Genomic DNA, 20,675 nt, shown 5'->3' with positions numbered 1-20,675 from the left:
TTGGGAGGCTGAGGCAGGTGGATCATCTGCGGTCAGGAGTTCGAGACTTGAACCTGCGAGGTGGAGGTTGCAGTGAGCCAAGATTGCACCACAACACTCCAACCTGGGGGACAGAACAAGAACCTGTCACCAAACAGGAGAATTGCCTGAGGTGGAGGTTGCGGTGAGCCAGGATGGTGCCACTGCGCTCCAGTCTGGGCAACAGAGCGAGAGTGTCTCAAAAAAAAAAAAAAAAACCTGTCACCAAAAAAAAAAAAGTTATATGGACCAGGTGCGGTGGGAGGCCGAGATGGGAGGATCACTGAGGCCAGGAATTCTCAACCAGCATGGCCAACAGGCAAAACCCCATCTCTACTAAAAATACAAAAATAAGGTGGGCTTTGTGGCACATGCCTGTAATCCCAACTACTCAGGAGGCTGCAGCAGGAGAATCACTTGAACCTGGGAGGCAGAGGTTGTAGTGAGCTGAGATCACGCCACTGCACTCCAGCCTGGGTGACAGAGCGAGACTCTTGTCAAAAAAAAAAGAAAAAAAGGTAAGATAAGAAAGAAAGGTCTCCTGGAGTTGTACATCAATACATCAATGTGCAATGTGCTCTGCACCCATTCCCAATAACACTTAGCACTGCTAGGAGAGTTTTGTGATCCAGAGGGTTGAAACGAGAATTCAGCCACCTCAATGAGAAACACATGTTGATGGGTTGAAACATATCTACAAACTGGGAGACTTCCTCTACTTGCCAGGCAAGTTTGCAGATGTGTTTCAGAGAGAGCCTAGCTGCTGGGCAGAGTACAAGACTAAATGCCTGGGAATGGATTCAGAGGCTCCTACAGCAGTCCAGGCAAGTGGCCAGAGCCTAGACCAATGCTTGCGGGGAAGTTAAGGGAAGAGGAGGGAGTGGGCAGGAGAGATGTTTAGGAGAGAGAACACCCAGGCTTCCACCTGACTTGGGCAAGATTACATTAAAGAAGGAAAAGGAAGGCTGGGCATGGTGGCTCACGCCTGTAGTCCCATTACTTTGGGAGGCCGAGGCGGGTGGATCACCTGAGGTCAGGAGTGAGACCAGCCTGGCCAACATGGTGAGACCTCATCTCTACTAAAAATACAAAAATTGGTCAGGCATGGTGGTGCACACCTGTAATCCCAGCTAGTGGGGAGACTGAGGCGGGAGAATTGCCTGAGGTGGAGGTTGCGGTGAGCCAAGATGGTGCCACTGCGCTCCAGTCTGGGCAACAGAGCGAGAGTGTCTCAAAAAAAAAAAAAAAAAAAAAAAAGGAAATGGAATTTATAGTTCCTGCCCTCAGAGAATGGAAGTAGAATTTAGAGTTCCTCCCTTAGGGAGTCCAGAGATTGTGGAGGAGGAAACAATCCGACCCAGAACAAGGCAGCTAGCAACTGAGGCCCCAAGACATACCACATCCCAGACAGGGCCCTGTCTGCATCCCGAGGCCGAGTCTGCCTGTGGCCCCACACACAGTCAGACCCGCGGGGCACTAGGCTACTCAGATGGCAGTGTGGGCAGGACAGCTCCCTTTGGCCATCCTCACGGGAGACTGATAAACCAGTCAGTTCAATATCAGAGTACTGATTTGCCTCTTGAGGTTATTTGTGGCAATAAATTGAAGTTGTTCTACCGTAGTTATACAGCAGCACCATCCCATAGAATTACAATTTGAGCCACAAATGCAAGCTACTTATGTAATTTTTGAAGGGGTGGCCTACCCCTCCACACCTGTGGGCTTTTCTCATTAGGTGGAACGAGAGACTTGAGAAAAGAAATGAGACACAGAGACAAAGTATAGAGAAAGAAGAAGTGGGCCCAGGGGACCGGCGCTCAGCATACAGAGGACCCGGCCGGCACCGGTCTCTGAGTTCCCTTAGTATTTATTGATAATTATCTTTACCATCTTAAAGAAAAGGAAGTGGCAGGATAATAGGATCATTATAGGGAGAAAGTCAGCAGTAAGACATATGAATAAAGTTCTTTGTGACATGAATAAGTTTAAGGAAAAGTGCTGTGCCTTGATATGCATATGTAAACATCTCCATACACCTTTTTAGTGCATAAAGAGCAGCATTGCGCTAGCAAGTCCCGCTTTTCGTCCTAAGGCGGTTTTCTCCTTTCTCAGTAAACAGAACATACAATCAGGTTTTATACCGAGATGTTCCATTGCCCAGGGACGGGCAGGAGACAGATGCTTTTCTGTATCTCAACTGCCAACAACCGCCAAGAGGCCTTCTTTCCTCTTGTGCTAGTCCTCCTGAGCACAGACCCTTCACGGGTGTCAGGCTGGGGGACGATCAGGTCTTTCCCATCCCACGAGGCCATATTTCAGACTATCACATGGGGAGAAACCTTGGACAATACCTAGCTTTCCTAGGCAGAGGTCCCTGCGACCTTTGGCAGTGTGCATATCCCTGGGTACTTGAGATTAAGAGAATGGTGATAACTTTTAACCAGCAAGCTGCCTTCAGGCACTTGTTTAACAAAGCACACCCTGCACAGCCCCAAATCCTTTAAACCTTAAGTCACCATAGCACATGTCTCTTGCAAGGACAAGGTTGGGGGTAGGGTCACAGATTAACAGCATCTCAAATACAGAACAAAATGGAGTCTCTTATGTCTACTACTTTCTATATAGACATAGTAACAGGCTGATCTCTTTCTTTTCCCTACAATTTTACATTTTCTAGTAGCCACTTTTTTTTTTTTTTGAGACGGAGTCTGGCTCTGTCCCCCAGGCTGGAGTGCAGTGGCCGGATCTCAGCTCACTGCAAGCTCCGCCTCCCGGGTTTTACGCCATTCTCCCGCCTCAGCCTCCCGAGTAGCTGGGACTACAGGCGCCCGCCACCTCGCCCGGCTAGTTTTTTGTATTTTTTTTTCCAGTAGAGTCAGGGTTTCACCATGTTAGCCAGGATGGTCTCGATCTCCTGACCTCGTGATCCGCCCGCCTCAGCCTCCCAAAGTGCTGGGATTACAGGCTTGAGCCACCAGGCCCGGCGCCACATTTTTAAAAGTAAAAAGAAACAGGTGCAATTAATCTTGGTAATGTATTTAACCCAAATGATCCAAAATATTATCACTTCAACATTTAATCAGCATATAAATATTAATGAGCTAATAGCTCTGCACTGTGGCAGGTACCTGTAACCCAGCATTTTGGGAAGCCGAGGCAGGAGAAGATTGCTTGACTCCAGGAGTCCAGGAGTTCAGGAGACCAGCCTGGGTAACAAAGTGAAATGCTTACCTATGTCTACAAAAAATAAATATTAGGCATGGCTGCAGCGTCTGTGCTCCCAGCTACTTGGGAGGCTGAGTGAGGTGGGAGGATTACTTGAGCCCAGGAATTTGAGGCTGCAGTGAGCCGTGATTGCACCACTGCACTAGAGCCTAAGTGACAGAGTGAGACTCTGGCTCAAAAATATATATTTTTTCTTTTTTTGAGACGGAGTCTCTGTTGCCCAGGCTGGAGTGCAGTGGCACGATCTTGGCTCACTGCAACCTCCGCCCCCCGTGTTCAAGCCATTCTCCTGCCTCTTCCTCCCGAGTGCAGTATCACACCTGGCTAATTTTTGTATTTTTAGTACAGACGGGGTTTCACCGTGTTGGCCAGGCTGGTCTTGAACTCCTGACGTCAAGCGATCCACCCGCCTTGCCCTCCCAAAATGCTGGAATTACAGGCATGAGCCACCACGCGCGGTCGATGTATTTTTTTCCTAAAAATTGAGATAGTTTAACAGTCTTTTTTGTTCTAAGTCTTAAAGCGCATCTCCGTTTCCACTGGCTCAGGACTTGAGAGCCACATGTGGCTAGTGGCTACTGTTCTGGCGTGCTCAAGCTTGGAGCCTTCCCTGTGGAGGCCAAGTCCTGCAGGGGACCTGTTTGCTGCGGTTTCCTAGTGTCTGGCGCATCACTGGGGCCCGGTGATCTGGGTAACCATGTGAGCTTGGGGAACCGCCCCTCTCCGTCTCCTGGGACTGCTGTGGAGATTAAACACAGCGGTGGATGTTAGAGACGCAGTTCAGTCACTAGTATTGATTCGCCGTTGTTGCTGCTGCTCTTTGCTCAAAGGCGACTGAAGGGCAGCAGGCCCAAGCTGCTTCTGTCTGCCCGATGAATCACTTCACCCTAGACCTGGCCCTCTAGAGAGCACTCCTCTAAGATTACAGAATGCAAATCTGGATTCCAGAGCTGGCAGAGGCCCCAGGGTCAGGCTCTAGGACAACCAGCGAAAGTGCGGGAACCTCTACTCCACGCCCTTGGTTTTTCAAAGCCCCTTGACAGGTTGAGGCTCCACCCCGCTCTGCCCCGCCCCCCAGCTCCGGCCGACGCCCACCGGAACTACAGCCCCCATGATGCAGCGGGAGTCCCAGCCGCTGCGTCATCGGCTTGGGACGCGCCGGCGGAGGCGTGGCGCGCTGAGGCGCCGCTCGAAGTGCCGAGTCGCGAGGCCGCAGACGCGTAAGGAGTAGGCAGGGCGAGCCGGCTGGGCTCAGGGGTCCACCAGCTCACCCGGGTGGAGGGGCAATCCTGAGGCGACTGGTGACGCGCGCGTCCCTTTCCCTCCTCCCAGCTCCCCCCGCGGTGGCGCTTGCTGGTGACGTAGTGAGTGTGATGGCCACCGCGAGGCCGGGAAGGTGAAGGTGAGAGGGCGAGCAAGCCGGGGTGGCGGGGACTGGCCCGGCCCGGCCGGGCAAGTCCTGAGCAGCTCGGCGTGGGCCGACGGGATTCTGGGGCTACGGGGGTCTGGGATGTAGTCAAGCGGGGGTCCCCACTCTCCGGCCTCGCCGCAGGCCCGGAGAGGAGGGGGCGGGCCACGGGACCTGGGACTGGGAGGTGGGCTCCCCTGTAGCTTCTCATTGTCCCCGCCTTTCCACCCTTCACGGCAACGTTCTACCCCTGCCCCTTTTCTATTTTTCATCCAGTCTTCGTTTTCCAGCATTTACTCAGCACCTGATAGGTGTCCACGTTCACCGCGGCAGCGCCCTGCCCTCCCCACTTTGGACACTTACTGCCCTCTCGTTCAACCCCGTTTGCTTGTATGACTTCTCACCGGACTCGAAGGCCCTGGAGGGCAGGACTATTTCTTATCCATTCCTAACGTGGCGCCTGACACACATACAGAAGGCACACAGAAAATGTTGAATAAATAGCTGTTTAGACGCACGAAGGCAGAACTGCCCGTTACCCCCTCTCGTACTCCCTTCTTTAAATTCTCAATCATCTTTCTCTCTTCTACCCAGAAAAAAGCTCTGTTTATCCGCCTCTGGTGTCCCAAGGTTTGGGGCTTGGGGGAGGAAGGCAGCTCAATGTAGTTAAAAAAAAAGGAAGGAGGCCGGTTGCAGTGGATAACACCTGTAATCCCAGCACTTTGGAAGGCGGAGGTGGGTGGATCACCTGCGGTCAGGAGTTCGAGACCAGCCTGGTCAACATGGTGAAACCCCGTCTGTACTAAAAACAAAAATTAGCCGGGCTTGCTGGCACACGCCTGTAATCCCGGCTACTCAGGAGGCTGAGGCAGGAGAATCGCTTGAACCCGGGAAGCGGAGGTTGAGCTGAGATCGCACCACTGCACTCCAGGAGCTTTGGAGTCAAAGGGAGCTAATATTTCAAATCCCAGCTTAGACAATCGACTAACAGTCTATAAATCTTCAAGTATTCCAGCCCTCTGTTTGCCCCATAGAATTGAGAATTAAGTGAGATACTTTACAGTAGCTGAAAACATTGGCTTTCAGTCAGTTCTTCTGTTGCTCAGTAGTCAGCTGTTCCACAATCCTCAAGCCCAGTTTTTTTCCTGGTTTTGCTCTGTCCTCCTCTTCCCTTTCTAGATGTACCTTTCCCAGGGCTCCTGCAGGGACCTCCCTGGTACCTCAAACCCGCACATGGCAGAACACATGTTTGTGCACAGCCAGGATTGGTCCCACACCTCTGCGTTTTTTCCCCCCAGGGCACTTCCTCACATGCCAGTGCAACTCCACGATACCTCAATGAGTAAGCTTCCCTCAGGGATGAGTTTGTTTGGCTTGAAACCTGATTAGACATGTTTTGTACACCAGTGTTTTTTTTGGTGGGGGAGGACACCTGATCTATCTCCCTTTTCTTTTCTGATAAGTCAGGACTGGTGGAGTCAACACAAGTCAATCAATAACCAACCTCAACCTGAGATAAGACAGAAGAGAACTCAGAATCTTTTTGTCTTTTGGACTCCAGCCATGTCCATGATGCCTGCATTGTGAAGATCTCTCACCATCCAAAAAAGTGAGTAGTAGCTGTGACTTCTGGCACCCTGGATTTGAGTTGAGTGGACAGGGGCGTGCTCTCCTGGACCTCTGGTGGCAAGTCTCTTGGATGGCATCCTCTTTGTATAGAGCCACAGCTTTCTAACTTCTGTTGAAAAACTACTGTTTCTCTTTTCTACTTCCGTGAAAGATTTCGCTGGTTGCTTAGAGAGCCTGTTTAAAAGTTGGCAGTTCAGGAAGTGGCTGGGATCTCTTGGGCTCCCTGAAGAATTAGTCTCTGTTTCCCTCATTTGGTCTTCTCTGCAGTGCTGACTCTTCCCCGTCTCTGCCCAGCACAGATTGGCTCCTTGTCACTGCTCTTCTAAGATTCTGCTCCGTCCCCTTTACCCTGTATACTCTTTTGTTTCGATTTGTCAGCTTCTCCTCTTTTCCAGTTGTGCCAGCAGACGATCTGTGGATCCATTTTATTTTCCCTGCTAGGAGTTGCTGTACATAACACTGAGTAAGGAGGTGGTGTGGATTCAGGGACTGTGCTTGGGATCCAAACACACCTTGCAGTGAATTTTGCTACTGTTGTCTCTACTCCCGAGATACCTAATACTCCTTGACTGATAGCCTAGGTTGAGGCAAAACTTTTGACCACCTTGGAGGGCTAATAGCAGTTTCCATTTAGAACTAGGTTCATTTCTGGTCTTAGGTTAATATTTGTCAGTACTGTGCCCCTGGCACTTTTTGGGGGTAGGGGTGAGAGAGTACCAGAAAGAATGGGCCTTTCCCTAAAGCGTGATCCTCGGGATTTTATTTTATTTTAGAGATGGAGTCTCGCTCTGTCGCCCAGGCTGGAGTGCAGTGACACAGTCTCGGCTCACTGCAAGCTCCACCTCCCGGGTTCACGCCATTCTTCTGCCTCAGCCTCCCAAGTAGCTGGGACTATAGGCACCCGCCACCATGCCCAGCTAATTTTTTGTATTTTTAGTGGAAACAGGGTTTCGCTGTGTTAGCCAGGATGGTCTCGATCTCCTGACCTCGTGATCCGCCCACCTTGGCCTCCCAAAGTGCTGGGATTACAGGCGTGAGCTACCGCACCCGGCCGGGGATTTTAAAAGCTATTACACAGAAGGGTTTTTTAATTGAATATATTTGTGAAATGCTGAATTCAATGCAGTTAAACTAGTGTCTTTACAACAAGCCTTCCTTCACAAACTCTTTGCTGTGCTCGTGTGCTCCACTGAGGGGAATAGTAGCATATGGTGTTTTATAAGCTGATTCTACTATTGAAGCTTCTTTAGATGGAATATTGGGTGCAAGGAGAGTTCTGTGGACCACACTTTGGGAAGTGCTGCCAGAGACTATCTAAAACAGTAATCTCCAGAGCACTTACGAGGCAGTCACAGCTTGAAGTGTGACACTTAGTGTGTAACTGATACTGGAGCCAGGCTCTCAGGCTATGCTTGTGGGATGGTCCCCACGTGCCTGTGGCAAGGTCTGTGGTGAAGCAGAGATTATCAAGGCTTTCCAGAGGAGGAGCAGGAATCCAGCTGCCCCGCATCACTCCGGAGGAGTAGGGAGTCAGCAGTCAAAGCCTTGAGATAATTGGGGGACACAGGATGTGATAAAAACCGGGTCTGTGATGTCGTTTGTTCTCTATGAGGCATCAGAGGAGGCTTCGTGGAGGGAGTGACACTTGAGTTGGGTGTAGGACAGTAGGAGTATGCCAAATGGGTGGAAAAGGAAGGAGGACTCCAGGCAGAAAGCAGCTCATGCAACACAAATGTGGACTCTCAGCTTGCAAGTTAGCAGAGCCAGATAAATGAGGCAGAGTTTGGAGGGTTTGACGGTAGGTTTTACGCCAGGGGTTTGGAGGCAGCTGCAGGTTGGTTATTGGTGAGAGCAGGGAGGCTCCTGGATCGGCTGAGCTCCCAGCAGACCTTGTAACCTGGAGCTCCCAAGCTTCTACTGGTGTACATGCTGTTGAGTCTTGCAGTTAGAGAGCACTAATGCTTTTGGTTTTATATCCCCTGGGCTTGCAAACATTGACCAGAACTTAAAGGCATATGCTTCTGATAGTGGGGAACTTGCTTCCTGCAGCAAGTCACTTCTGGAGTGGGGTATCGCTGATCCTTCCCCAGCTGACCTATGTATTTGATCTCCGTGGTAGCGAGTAAGGGAGTGGTGTGTGTGGGGTGAGTTGGCGGAATTACCTCTGCCCTGCCTGAAGTCTGGGTTTTCATGGAGAGAGTCTTGTGATCTTGCTGGTAGAGTTTGTTGTTATTGCTTTATAACACGTAAAGCTGCTTTTAGCTCTTACTGTGTGTGAAGCACGTTGCTTGCATCATCAGCTTTAGTCTTCTCACAGTTGAGATGGTATTGTGATGTTAGGATATGGGTTTCATCCACGGACCCAGGCCTGTAACTCCTATCGATAGCCCTTGTTCTGGTTTCGTGTTACAATGTTAGATGTGGTAGGCCTCAGGGGCAGGCCTCTGACCTTCTCCGGCTCTCCTTCCACCCTATTCTTTCCCCACCTTTCTGATTGTGGGCCTTAAAACCCTCCCCTGAGAGTGTTGGATCCTGTATCCTGGGGGAAGGAATGCTGATGTCATGAAGCTTCCATAAAAATCCAAGTGGACAGAGTTCAGGGAGCTTGCAAAATAGCTGAACACGTGGAGGCTCCTGGAGAGAGGCCTGCTTAGGGAGGGCACAGAAGCTACACACCTCTTCCCCCGTACCTCGCCCTAAGCGTTTCTTTATCTGTATCCTTTGCGATAGCCCTCATAACCCAGTAAACATAAGTAAGTGTTTCCCTGGGTTAGGTAAGCTGCTTCATCAAATTAATCGAGCTCAAGGAGGGGGTCATGGGAACCCCAGCCTAAAGCCAGTCGGTCAGAAGTTCTGGAGGCCCAGACTTGCGACTGGTATGTTTGAGGCGTGATGGTGGAGAGGTGGGGCCGTCCTGGGGACTGAGCCCTCAACCCGTGGGATCTGACACTCCTTCCGGGTAGACGGTGTGGGAACTGAGTGAGAGGACACCCAGCTGGTGTCCTCTGCTTGGTGTGGGGAACAAACCTCCTCACATTTGGTCACAGAAGTCTCTTGTGTTGATTATGGTGTGAGAGTAGAGAAAAAAGATAGTTTGAGACAGTTCTTCTCTCCAATAGGTGTCTTGTTTGTTGTACACATGAAGAAACCAAGGTTCTGTGATGAAATAACTTGCTTAAGTTTAAGCAACCCAGAAATAATATAGTCACAATTTGAACCTGGCTCTGCCTGATTACAAAACCTGTCATGGGTAGTACTATATCATGCCCCATCCCTGATCCTTTTTTTTTCTTTTTTCTTTTTTTTTTTTTTTAAGAGAGAGACTCTTGCTCTGTCGCCCAGGCTGGAGCACGGTAGTGAGATCTTAGCTCACTGCAACTTCTACCTCCCAGGTTCAAGTGGTTCTCCTGCCTGGGCCTCTGGAGTGGCTGGGACTACAGGCATGTGCCACCACACCCAGCTAATTTTTTGTATTTTTAGTAGAGATGGGGTTTCACCATGTTGGCCAGGCTGGTCTTGAACTCCTGACCTTAGGTGAGCTGCCTGCCTCGGCTTCCCAAAGTGCTGGAATTACAGACATGAGCCACCGTGCCTGGCCCCTGATCTCTTTTCTTTTCCTTTTGGGTGGCTTTCCTCTTGTGCCTGCCACATCCCGTCTTTCTCGAACAGTCTGATCTGCCAGGCCATGGCAAGCCTGATTTCAGTGCACTTTTCCTTTGCTGCTTTGGAAGAGTGAGAGTAGCATTTTCTTTGCAGTTTCCTTTCTCAGAGCTGTACTGTCTTTAAGCCCTGCACATATGGCTTCCATGCTGAGAAAACGTCTCTCATAGCTGTGGCGTCATGCTGAGGAGGAATGTAGAAACGGAGGTGGGGTCACTTCCTTCCCTCATCTCCAGAGGAATCATTAACATTGCACAAGAACTTGCTGGTTTGGGCACACATGTGGGTCCCTTTCCCACTTTGGGTCGGTCTGTCTTCTGCCCACTCTTTGGGATGGTTAGTTCCTAAACGTCCGTTTTGGCAATTGGTCTTCATGTACCTCTTCTGGGTGTTCTTTCTGCTTTTCAGGACCTTCTGCAACATACTTTGGTCCCATTTGGAAGTTTCTCGTGTGCTTGCTCGGGAGCAACACCTCATTTTCCATCTAGAGCGAGTGAGCTTTCTGCTGGGTGGAGAACTGAGGGCCCTAAGACTAGGGTGGCTGGGGAGGCAGTGACAGACCCAGGTACAGTCAGCTGTGCACATGCCCCCTCATCCAGGAGGGCCTTTGCCCTTTGACTTTCTAGGATCGGTGGGCTCTGCTCAAGAAGTACCTTTTGCCATGGTGGGAACTCTGAGGGACCTGACCACTTTTGGGGTCAGAATTCCCAGTCTTACCCTTGGCACTACCTTCTGGTGTGTCTGCCTCTTTTTGAGCCTTTTTTTTTTTTTGAGATAGAGTCTTGCTCTGTCGCTCAGGCTGGAGTGCAATGGCGTGATCTTAGCTCACTGCAACTTCCACCTCCTGGGTTTAAGCAATTCTCGTGCCTCGACCTCCCGAGTAGCTGGTATTACAGGTGCCTGCCACCATTCCTGGCTAATTTTTGTATTTTTAGTCGAGGTGGGGTTTCACCATGTTGGTCAGGCTGGTCTTGAACTCCTGACCTCAAATGATACACCCACCTCATCCTCCCAAAGTGCTGGGATTACAGGCATGAGCCACTGCGCCCGGCCCAACATTTCTGAGCCACCGTGCCCGGCCCAACACTTTGTTTATTATAAGGTTTTTTTTTTTTTTTTTTTTTTTTTTTGAGACAGAGTCTCACTGTGTCACCCAGGCTGGAGTGCAGTGGTGCAATCTCAGCTCACTACAACCTCCACCTCCTAGGTTCAAGCGATTCTTCTGTCTCACTCAGCCTCCTGTGTAGCTAGGATTACGGGCATGTGCCACCACACCCGGCTAATTTTTGTATTTTTTGTAGAGATAGAGCTTCACCATGTTGGCCAGGCTGGGCTTAAACTCCTGACCTCAAGTGATCCACCTGCTTCAGCCTCCCAAAGTGCTGGGATTACAGGTGTGGGCCACTGCACCCGGCCATATTATCACAGTCTATTTTTGTGTGACTATCTCTCTTGCTCTCACTCAATCCCACACATCTTTGTAGCTTATCTTTTCATATAAGAATAACATTTTAGAGATCATGAGACTTGACTCCAAAGTCCTAGAGGTCTTTGGTCAAAGGTCAAAAGAGGTGGGGCATAGTGGGAGGGCTGGGCTGGGAGGGCTTTGCCTCCCAGGTTCAAGCAATTCTCTACTTCAGCTTCCCAAGTAACTGGGATTATAGACGGCCGCCACCACACCCAGCTACATTTTTTTGTATTTTTAGTAGAAACGGGGTTTCATCATGTTGGCCAGGCTGGTCTTGAACTCCTGACCTTATGATCCACCTGTCTCAGCCTCCCAAAGTGCTGGGATTACAGGCATGATCCACCATGCCCGGCTGGTTTTTTTTTTCTTTTTTTTTTTAAATAGAGACGGGATCCTGTGTTACCTAGGCTGGTCTCAAACTCCTAAGTTCAAGCGATCTGCCTGCCTTGGCCTCTCAAAGTGCTGGGATTACAGGTGTAAGGCACTGAACCCGCCCCCTAACCAATAGTGTTTTTATGTGGTCTTGCTCTGTCTCCCAGGCTAGAGTGCAGTGGACCAACCATAGGTCACTACAGCCCAAACTTCTGGGCTCAAGTGACCCTCCTCCTCAGACTCCCAAGTAGCTAGGACTGCAGATGTATGCCACTGTGTCAGGCTAATTTTATTTTATTTTATTTCATGTTTTGAGACAAAGTTTCACCCTGTCACCCAGGCTGGAGTACAATGGCGTGATCTCAGTTCATTGCAGCCTCCATCTCCCAGGTTCAAGCGATTCTCCTGCCTCAGTCTCCTGAGTAGCTGGGATTACAGGTGTGTGCCACCAGGCCTGGCTAATTATTGTATTTTTAGTAGAGATGGGGTTTCACCATGTTGGCCAGGCTGGTCTTGAACTCCTGACCTCAGGTGATCCACATGCCTCGGCCTCCCAAAGTTCTGAGAAACGGGGGTGAGCCACTGCACCTGACCTGAGACACTGTTCTTATCTCACCATCTTTTGTTCTAGTCCTGGAGGTTGCTGAGATCCCCATATTCCCCATATTCTTGATTGTCCCCCAAGCATTCCACCATCCCTCCAGCAGGATGTCCCGAGGTAGGTGTTGCTGGGTTCGCTCACATTGGCTTCTCTTGCAGCGCAATGTCCCTGCTCTTCTCTCGATGCAACTCTATCGTCACAGTCAAGAAAGATAAAAGACACATGGCTGAGGTGAATGCTTCCCCACTCAAGCACTTTGTCACTGCCAAGAAGAAGATCAATGGCATTTTTGAGCAGCTGGGGGCCTACATCCAGGAGAGCTCCACCTTCCTTGAAGGTAAGGGGGCACCTGCTCAGCCAGGCCCACTCTTACCTGTTTAGATATTTAGCTAGTGGGATTTGTGGGTGGGGAAGTATAGCTCTGCTCCTAGGGAACTCATGCCCAGATAGCCTCAAAAATGCTCTGCTCTTGAAATCACGTGGAATTGGAGTCTGGGGAGATTAGGCCAGGAAGACAAGGGAACTGCCATTTAGTAATTACTTTAGAAGTCCACAGGTTTCGTTTCATTTAGTCGTGAAAGATAGGTGAATCTTACCCCATCTACAAGGCAAGCAAATTGAGGTTTGAGACTTGTCGGATACCTTGTAAGTAATAGATCAGGGCTTTACCCAGGTGTCTCCAACTCCAGAGCCCACGTGTTTTCCTTTGCCTAGTTCTGGCTGCCATTAATACCAGACACTGTTTGGGTGTCAGTGATTCCTGACCGGGGCGCCCTCTCTTTTATATTTTTAGATTGGTGACAGAACTATAGGAAACTCGTGTCACCTGTGCCTTTTCTACTAGTTACTAATTTGAGCCCAACCTCTAGTTCCTTGTCTATCAGCAGAGAAGGACTGGTTCCCAGGGCCCCGCTCGTCTGAGTGACAACTCCAGCACTTGCTTCCTCAGGCTCCCTCTTTAGAAGGGCACTTTGGCGCCAGGTCCTGAGATTGTCTGTGGAGACCCAGTAGCTGAGTCTTATCTGCCCTTGGTTTCCTCACTTGTGAAAGGGGGACTCAGGTGTGGTGTGAACAGTGGTTTCAGATTCTAGTCTGCAGAACCCTAGAAGTTCAGTGGTGGTGCTTCCGGGGTTGGCCCCTGGCTCAGGGGGGCCACCTTCTTTCCATTCTGCTTTCAACGAGAGCAGCTTGGCTTCTCGTTGTTTTACACGCCAGGCTGCTACACGAGGCTCCCTTTGAAGAAAGAGACTGTCCAATTTCATGCCCTCATCTGTGCCCTGCCCTTTGCATGACACTCGATGTACAGAAGGTGTTTCCTAAATACTTGTTGAACTAAAGTCTGAATTTTAAAGTAGTATGATTGGTAGTTGAAATAATCCCAACTCATTGCCTGTTTATCAGTGGCTGTGGTGTGCCAGCCCTGTGCCAGGTGCTAGGCATGCAGAGATGGGGTAGATCAGGCCGCTGCCCTCTGGGAGCCCAGAGTAACCCTCTTGGAAGCTCTGAGTCACCTACTCCGATGATGTTGTGGACAGACACATGCTTAATGCGGATGTTTATGTGATGCATGCTTTGATTTCTCTCTGTGTGAAAACATGAGGCCTCCCTGTTGTTTAAATGGAAGGGAAAGAGCTGGAGTGATCCTGAGCTGTGTTGGGTCGGGGGCAATGGTTCCTGCCTGAGGACTGTTTCTAACGGGCAGGTAACAAGAGCGTGCCGGCCTGCTGGCTCTCACTTTTAAGTGTAGTCACATGCTTGAGAACCAGCTTCCTCTGAGGGACATTCCAAAGGCCATGCCCAGTTGCCCATATAAGGGAGGAATATTGATGCATCTGGGGCAGAGGTGACCGGTGGACATTGCGGGCGGGGAGATGGGGGTGTTGTTGACTTGGTCACTTCCTTTCATGGCGCTGCCTGCGGGGAAACTCGCTGGGCGGGCCCTCGTCATGCTTCACATGCTTTGGGAGTGTTCTCAGGGCTGGGGCCTGTCAGCCTCGTAGTTCCCAGGAGTGTGCAGGGGGGCTAAACACCTGGCTGTGTTCCAGCCTGTCTGGTGCGAGTCCTAGACAGGACAGTGGTGGGATCTCACTCAGTTGCTCCTGTATAGAATAATTTGTTGGCCATCTTCCTGTTAAGGGCACTGGAAAAAAGCAGTGCCGTGATCCAAAGGTCTGCTCACGTAGCAAACATTTGTGCACCTGCTGGGTGCTGGGATCAGATAGCGTGGCCCTCATGAGGTCGATGATACAGACAGGTGAGCTGGACAGTTAACTTATGGTGAGGTGAGAGCTGAGATGGGAGAAGTGCAGGGTGCTGGGGCACAAAGAGAAGGGGTCCGGGGTCCTGACTCATGTTGGAGGGGTGGTCAGAGAAGGCTTCCTGGGGGCAGTGCTGTCTAAGCTAGACTCGAGGTCAAGTGAGAATGAGTCAAGCTGCCCCAAGGCAGTGTAGTGTGTCAGTTCTTCAGAGAGTGGGAAGGGGTTTGGGCAGCAGGGAGCAGAGCCGGAGTGCCGAGGAAGCTGGTGATTTTGGGGATACGGTGAGGGAGGACTGTGAGGCAGCGAGTGGCAAGAGGCCAACAGGGCCAGGGCAGGGAGGGCCTCGAGAAGTGACACAGAGTGGTTAAGAGCCTGGACTCCAGAGCCAGGCTGCCTAATTCAAATCCTAGCTCTGCCTTTTACTAACTCTGGAGCCACGTTAATAAAGAGGACCAAAGGAGAGAACGAATTTGAAAAGTGAAAGGAACAGTGCCTTGCATATGGTAAGAACTTCGTAAATATTTGTTAAGAAAAAATAAACAAGGATAGCAGTTAACTTTCAGGTATTTGTCTTACACTAGCCGCCATTGACAGCATTTGTATTTTAATTCATTTGATCCTCACAGTGGTCTCATGAAGTAGATATTGTCATTATCTCCATTTTGTGCCTAAGGATACTAAGACCCAGAAAGGTTCTTTTGCTTGAGGCCACAGAGCTAGAAAGTGGTAAGAACCAGCTTCAAAACCAGGCAGTGTTGCTCCTGAGCCATGTTCTTAACCACCACACCGTGGGGCCACCATAAAGGATCTGAAACAGCCTGTCGGCTGCAGGGAGCCAGAGGTGGACTCATTTAGGGTAAGCAGGGCGTGGCTCTGGCCCTTCCAGACTTATGACTGTGGAACTCCTCTGACCATGCGGTGACCCATGTTCCATCCTCACCTCCAGACACCTACAGGAATGCAGAACTGGACCCCGTTACCACAGAAGAACAGGTTCTGGACGTCAAAGGTTACCTATCCAAAGTGAGAGGCATCAGCGAGGTGCTGGCTCGGCGGCACATGAAAGTGGCTTTTTTTGGCCGGTATGTCCTTGTGGCACCCACCCTTTCTTTCTTCCTGGCTAGGAGGGAGGGAGGCACTTTGTGCAAGGCCACAGAACGTTCCAGGGCAGGGACACGCTTCAGAATTCATTGCTTTCCTTTTAATTTATATTTTATTTATTTGATTTTTGAGACAAGGTTCTCTGTCACCCAGGCTGGAAGCTCGTTACAGCCTTGACCTCCCTGGGTTCAGGTGATCCTCCCACCTGAACCTCCTGAGTAGCTGGGACTGCAGGTGCATGCCATCAAGCCTGACTACTTTTTTTAATTTTCTGATTGTGGTTAAAAGGATATAATATAAAATTTACCCCCTTAACCATTTTAAGCATATAGTTCATTAGTAGGTATATTTGCAACCAGTCTCCAGAGCTTTTTCATCTTGCAAAATTGAAGCTTGTATTATACCCATTAAACAGTAACTCCCTGTCCCCACATGTCCCTCGCCCTGGCCACCACCATTCTACTTTCTGTCCCAATGAATTTGACTATTCTAGGTATCTCACGTAAGTGGAATCATACAGTACTTGGTTTTTTTTTCTCCATTCATAAAACTTATTCCACTTACATGAATTTAATACACATGTTCTTAACAATTATGCTTGTATTGTTCATGAAAATTTCATAAGATATTAAACAAAGCTAGCCATCACCTCAAGTTATTTCCCTGTTAACTATTTTTACAGCACATGCATGTTAGGCAAGCATCGAAAAAAAAAAAAAAATCACAAAAGCATAAAACCTAAAAATAAGTTAAATATATGTTTTTTTGTTTTATTTTAGTGCTATGCTTGTTGATATACATGAAGTAATGAATATCAAGCAATTCATTTTTATTGCATTTTTACTTTTACATTTGTTCTTAGGTTGCCTAAAGCATTTTAAATACAAATAAAATGAGTGTAGCAAAAATAATGAAAGCTAACAGCAGATAACTTTACAAATAATGGAATGTGAACCGTTTCTGCCCTTATCCAGAGTAAAATGGGTCACAGCTTTGTCTAAAGGAACGCTTCCACAGCGGTAGTCAAAGGTGTGCACATTGAGATTGAGTATTCCACAGATACACATGGTTTTAACATGTGATATCCATGGGGTATCTGTTTCTACCACAGCCTTGTAAGTGCCCCAAACCTTAAGGTATCCACAGTTACTACTCCTGTGACTGGAACCAGTGATCCTTTTTATTCCCCACCAGGACAAACCAATATGTAGGCAGTTTTCTTTGCTTTTAACATGGAAGCAATTTTAACACTGGCCCTTGTGAAGCCACAATGTACCCAAAGTACTATGCCAAACATTTATAACTGGTATAATGCCCAGGTGCGGCGGCTCACGCCTGTAATCCCAGCACTTTGGGAGGCTGAGGCAGGTGGATCACAAGGTCAGGAGATCAAGACCATCCTGGCTAATGGTGAAACCCCGTCTCTACTAAAAATCCAAAAAAATTACCCAGGCATGGTGGCGGGTGCCTGTAGTCCCAGCTACTTGGGAGGCTGAGGCAGAAGAATGGCATGAACCCAGGAGGCAGAGGTTGCAGTGAGCCGAGATCATGCCACTGTACTCCAGCCTGGGCAACAGAGCGAGACTCCGTCTCAAAAAAAAAAAAAAAAGTGTGTGTGTGTATATATATATGTATATATATACGTGTGTGTGTGTATATACGTGTATATATACGTGTGTGTGTGTATATATACGTGTATATATATGTGTGTGTATATATATATGTATATATCTACGTGTGTGTATACACACACACACACACACATATCTAATATAGGAAAAAAGACATCTAGACAGATTGTATGCTAGGTACCTAGTGGTAGCCTGGGGAATAGGCACTGTGCCTAGAGTCTTGTCCCTGATGACCTGTAACCTCAGGTGTGGTCCTCTACTCCGCTGAACTATCATTTCTTCATCCTCACCTGGGAGGTATGACCCCTACTTAGGTGAGCTAGTGAGCTGCCTGTCTCAGTGGGTGCAGGTAAGGTCATTGTAGTTCTGCTCTAGTGATGTGGCTGGGAAACTTTAACTCAGAAACACTGTATTTAGCACAGGTTGAAAGCTCTGAGACTCAGAGCAGATGAGTCTGCTGAGTGGAGCTATTCTCAAGAAGCAGAAATGGCCGGGTGCAGTGGTTCACACCTGTAATGCCAGCACTGGGAGTCTGAGGCAGGAGAATTGCTTGAACCCAGGAGTTTGAGACCAGCCCAAGCAACATGGCAAGACCCCATCTCTACAACGAATTTAAAAATTAGCTGGGCGTGGTAGCACGTACTTAGAGTGTAAGCTACTTGGGAGGCTGAGGTGGGAGGATCATTGAACCCTGATGGTCGAGGCTTCAGTGAGCTCTATTCATGCCACACGCCACTGCACTCCAGCTTGGGCGACAAAGCAAGACCCTGTATCAAAAAAACCCCAAAAAACCCTCACCAGATTACATGAAAGGGGTGTGATAGGTAAGAATGAGAAAGTAGGCTGGGCATGGTGGCTCACATCTGTAATCCCAGCATTTTAGGAGGTTGAAGCGGGAGGATCACCTGAGGTCAGGAGTTCGAGACCAGCCTGGCCAACATGGTGAAACCCTGTCTCTACTAAAAATACAAAAGGTAGGTGGGCATGGTGGTGCACACCTGTAGTCCCAGCTACTCAGGAGGCTGAGGCAGGAGGATCGCTTAAACTCAGGAGGCGGAGGTTGCAATGAGCTGAGATCATGACACTGCACTCCAGCCTGGGTGACAGAGCGAGACTCCATCTCAAATAATAATAAAAACAAAGAATGAGAAAGTAATCTTCCCTTTAGCCTGGCAGTTGTCAGCTGGGACTGAAGGTGAAGCTTCATGTGTAAGGAGGAGCATGATAGGAGAAAAGCAGTGAAACATGCCCTGTGTGGGAAACACTGGGGTCATTTAGACTGAGAAAGACGCTTTGGGGGTGGTGAGTCGGTGTTTCAGGTAGGCCTGAGTTAAACTTTGGAGACTGTCTGACTGTCTCAGACAGTCTCTGTAAGTGATGCTGAGCGTGGCTGTATGATTCAAGGGGCAGACGGTGCGCAGTGAGCCTCTTGCAGATTGATCTGAAATGATGAACCAGGGGTATGTCACAGCTTTGGGCCTGGGGGTGCTTATTCATTTTAATAAACAGTGCCTACTCTGAGTCTCAGCACTGTCTGGGCACTGGCAACATTGCAGTGAATAGGGCTTTGGCCTTCCAGGCTGGTATCTGCATTGTGAAAGTAATTCAGGTCAGATATTGGCGGCTTTGCTGACAGCTGTTACTTCCTTCTAGGACGAGCAATGGGAAGAGCACCGTAATCAATGCCATGCTCTGGGACAAAGTTCTGCCCTCTGGGATTGGCCACACCACCAATTGCTTCCTGCGGGTAGAGGGCACAGATGGCCATGAGGCCTTTCTCCTTACCGAGGGCTCAGAGGAAAAGAGGAGCGCCAAGGTGAGAGTGCCAGGCTGGCTGTCAGTCCTGTGCCTGCTGGCGGAGCAAGTCCTCCATTGTGACATGGCTGACCTCACCTCTAGGGAGAGGGCAGCGCTGCCCTGTGGAGGTGAATGGGAGACCCTATTTTAGACGAGCTTTTTGAAGGATGTGAGAGCTTCTGGGGGCTGGCAGGGGCGGTTTCCAGAAATGTGGATCACCAAGAATGAGGACCCTGCTGTTCCTCATACAGCTCTGAGCGGCCACTGGCCTCTCTTCACTAGTTAAGGAAGACAGTATGTTATGTGCTGTGTTCTTCCTTGGGGTATTGCCACAGAGGGATTCCTGCATTTGCTCTGTGTCTCTGACCTATCATTCAGGGGCTGACACTCTGAGTTTTCTGAGAGGCAGCTGGATTCTTGTTTGGGGCCAGATGCTCAATTTGCTTCATAAAGGATCAATCGGCCAGGCACAGTGGCTCACGCCTGTAATCCCAGCACTTTGGGAGACCGAGGCGGGTGGATCATTTGAGGTCAGGAGATCAAGACCAGCCTGGTCAACATGGTGAAACACTGTCTCTACTAAAAATACAAAAATTAGCTGGGCGTGGTGGCAGGCGCCTGTAATCCCAGCTAGTCGGGAGGCTGAGGCAGGAGGACTGCTTGAACCTGGGAGGTGGAGGTTGCGATGAGCCAAGATCACGCTATTACTCCAGCCTGGGCAACAGAGCGAGACTCTGTCTCAAAAAAAAAAAAAAAGAATCAATCAGTGCAGAACAGATGACATTAGCGTGATATCCAGGAAAGAAGCTCAAAAAAGCAGTGAAGGAAGTGGGTTCTTAACTGACAACTCCCAGCTGTTAACTTTTTATGTGTGGAAGAAAAAAGGGTAGCAGATGGGCAGCAGTCCCAGCCACTGTGCTGTGATGCAGCGGTACAGGAAATCTGGCTTGGTGTTTCCTCCTCAGCCTCTTTTTTTCCTTCCTCTGCCATCAGACTGTGAACCAGCTGGCTCATGCCCTCCATCAGGACAAGCAGCTCCATGCCGGCAGCCTAGTGAGTGTGATGTGGCCCAACTCTAAGTGCCCACTTCTGAAGGATGACCTCGTTTTGATGGACAGGTAAGAGGGAAGTACCCTCCTAGGAGGTCCAAACCGGGAGGCACCAGGTTTCCATTTCTGAGTAATCCGGGCCAGAGTCCCTGGGCCCCATCCATGCTCTGCTTAAGTACTACTGCCTTTCACATGGGCTCAACCAAATTCTCTGGCCTCTTGGCTTTCCTCTAGAGTCTGGTACCTATACCTCTTTACCAGTACCCTGCAGATGTCCCAGGGATGGTCTGTAAGAGATAGGAGGGATGCTCAAAAGTTGGGGAGGTTCTCAACCTCAGCCCAGTGCCAGCACATGTACTGGGGGTGGGGAGTTGTGGCAGAGTCAGAGGTGTATTTTATCTCCCTTGAAGAAACACTTTGCCCTGGCTTGGTGGACAGGTTATAACTATACCAAGAAG

General features: G+C 49.5%; 2 protein-coding genes across 6 annotated transcripts in view; both read left to right on the top strand.

Annotated features, from left to right (window-relative positions):
• The window catches only part of PLOD1 (procollagen-lysine,2-oxoglutarate 5-dioxygenase 1), a 52,508-nt gene extending 46,515 nt beyond the window's left edge, over positions 1-5,993 (top strand). Inside the window, exons 15-16 of the mRNA XM_023191988.1 lie at positions 4,322-4,463; positions 5,950-5,993. Of these exons, the coding sequence (XP_023047756.1) occupies positions 4,322-4,463; positions 5,950-5,993 (186 nt within the window). The remainder of the gene's footprint in view (positions 1-4,321; positions 4,464-5,949) is intronic.
• MFN2 (mitofusin 2) overlaps positions 4,355-20,675 on the top strand; it is a 31,237-nt gene continuing 14,916 nt past the window's right edge. Inside the window, exons 1-7 of one of the 5 annotated variants that reach the window (XM_023191908.2) lie at positions 4,428-4,645; positions 5,950-5,993; positions 6,115-6,260; positions 12,540-12,718; positions 15,586-15,721; positions 19,025-19,187; positions 20,162-20,286. In XM_023191908.2, coding sequence (XP_023047676.1) covers positions 12,544-12,718; positions 15,586-15,721; positions 19,025-19,187; positions 20,162-20,286 — 599 coding nt within the window. In that variant the 5' untranslated portion in view covers positions 4,428-4,645; positions 5,950-5,993; positions 6,115-6,260; positions 12,540-12,543. Of the gene's footprint in view, positions 4,646-5,949; positions 5,994-6,114; positions 6,261-12,539; positions 12,719-15,585; positions 15,722-19,024; positions 19,188-20,161; positions 20,287-20,675 lie in introns of those variants that run through there. The other 4 variants (XM_023191906.1, XM_023191907.1, XM_023191909.1 and 1 more) reach the window with 4 other exon arrangements.

The sequence above is a fragment of the Piliocolobus tephrosceles genome, chromosome 1 (assembly GCF_002776525.5).
Source record: "Piliocolobus tephrosceles isolate RC106 chromosome 1, ASM277652v3, whole genome shotgun sequence".
NCBI lineage: Eukaryota > Metazoa > Chordata > Mammalia > Primates > Cercopithecidae > Piliocolobus > Piliocolobus tephrosceles.
Note: the sequence above shows the minus strand (reverse complement) of the source record. Positions and strands in the feature narration are given on the sequence as shown.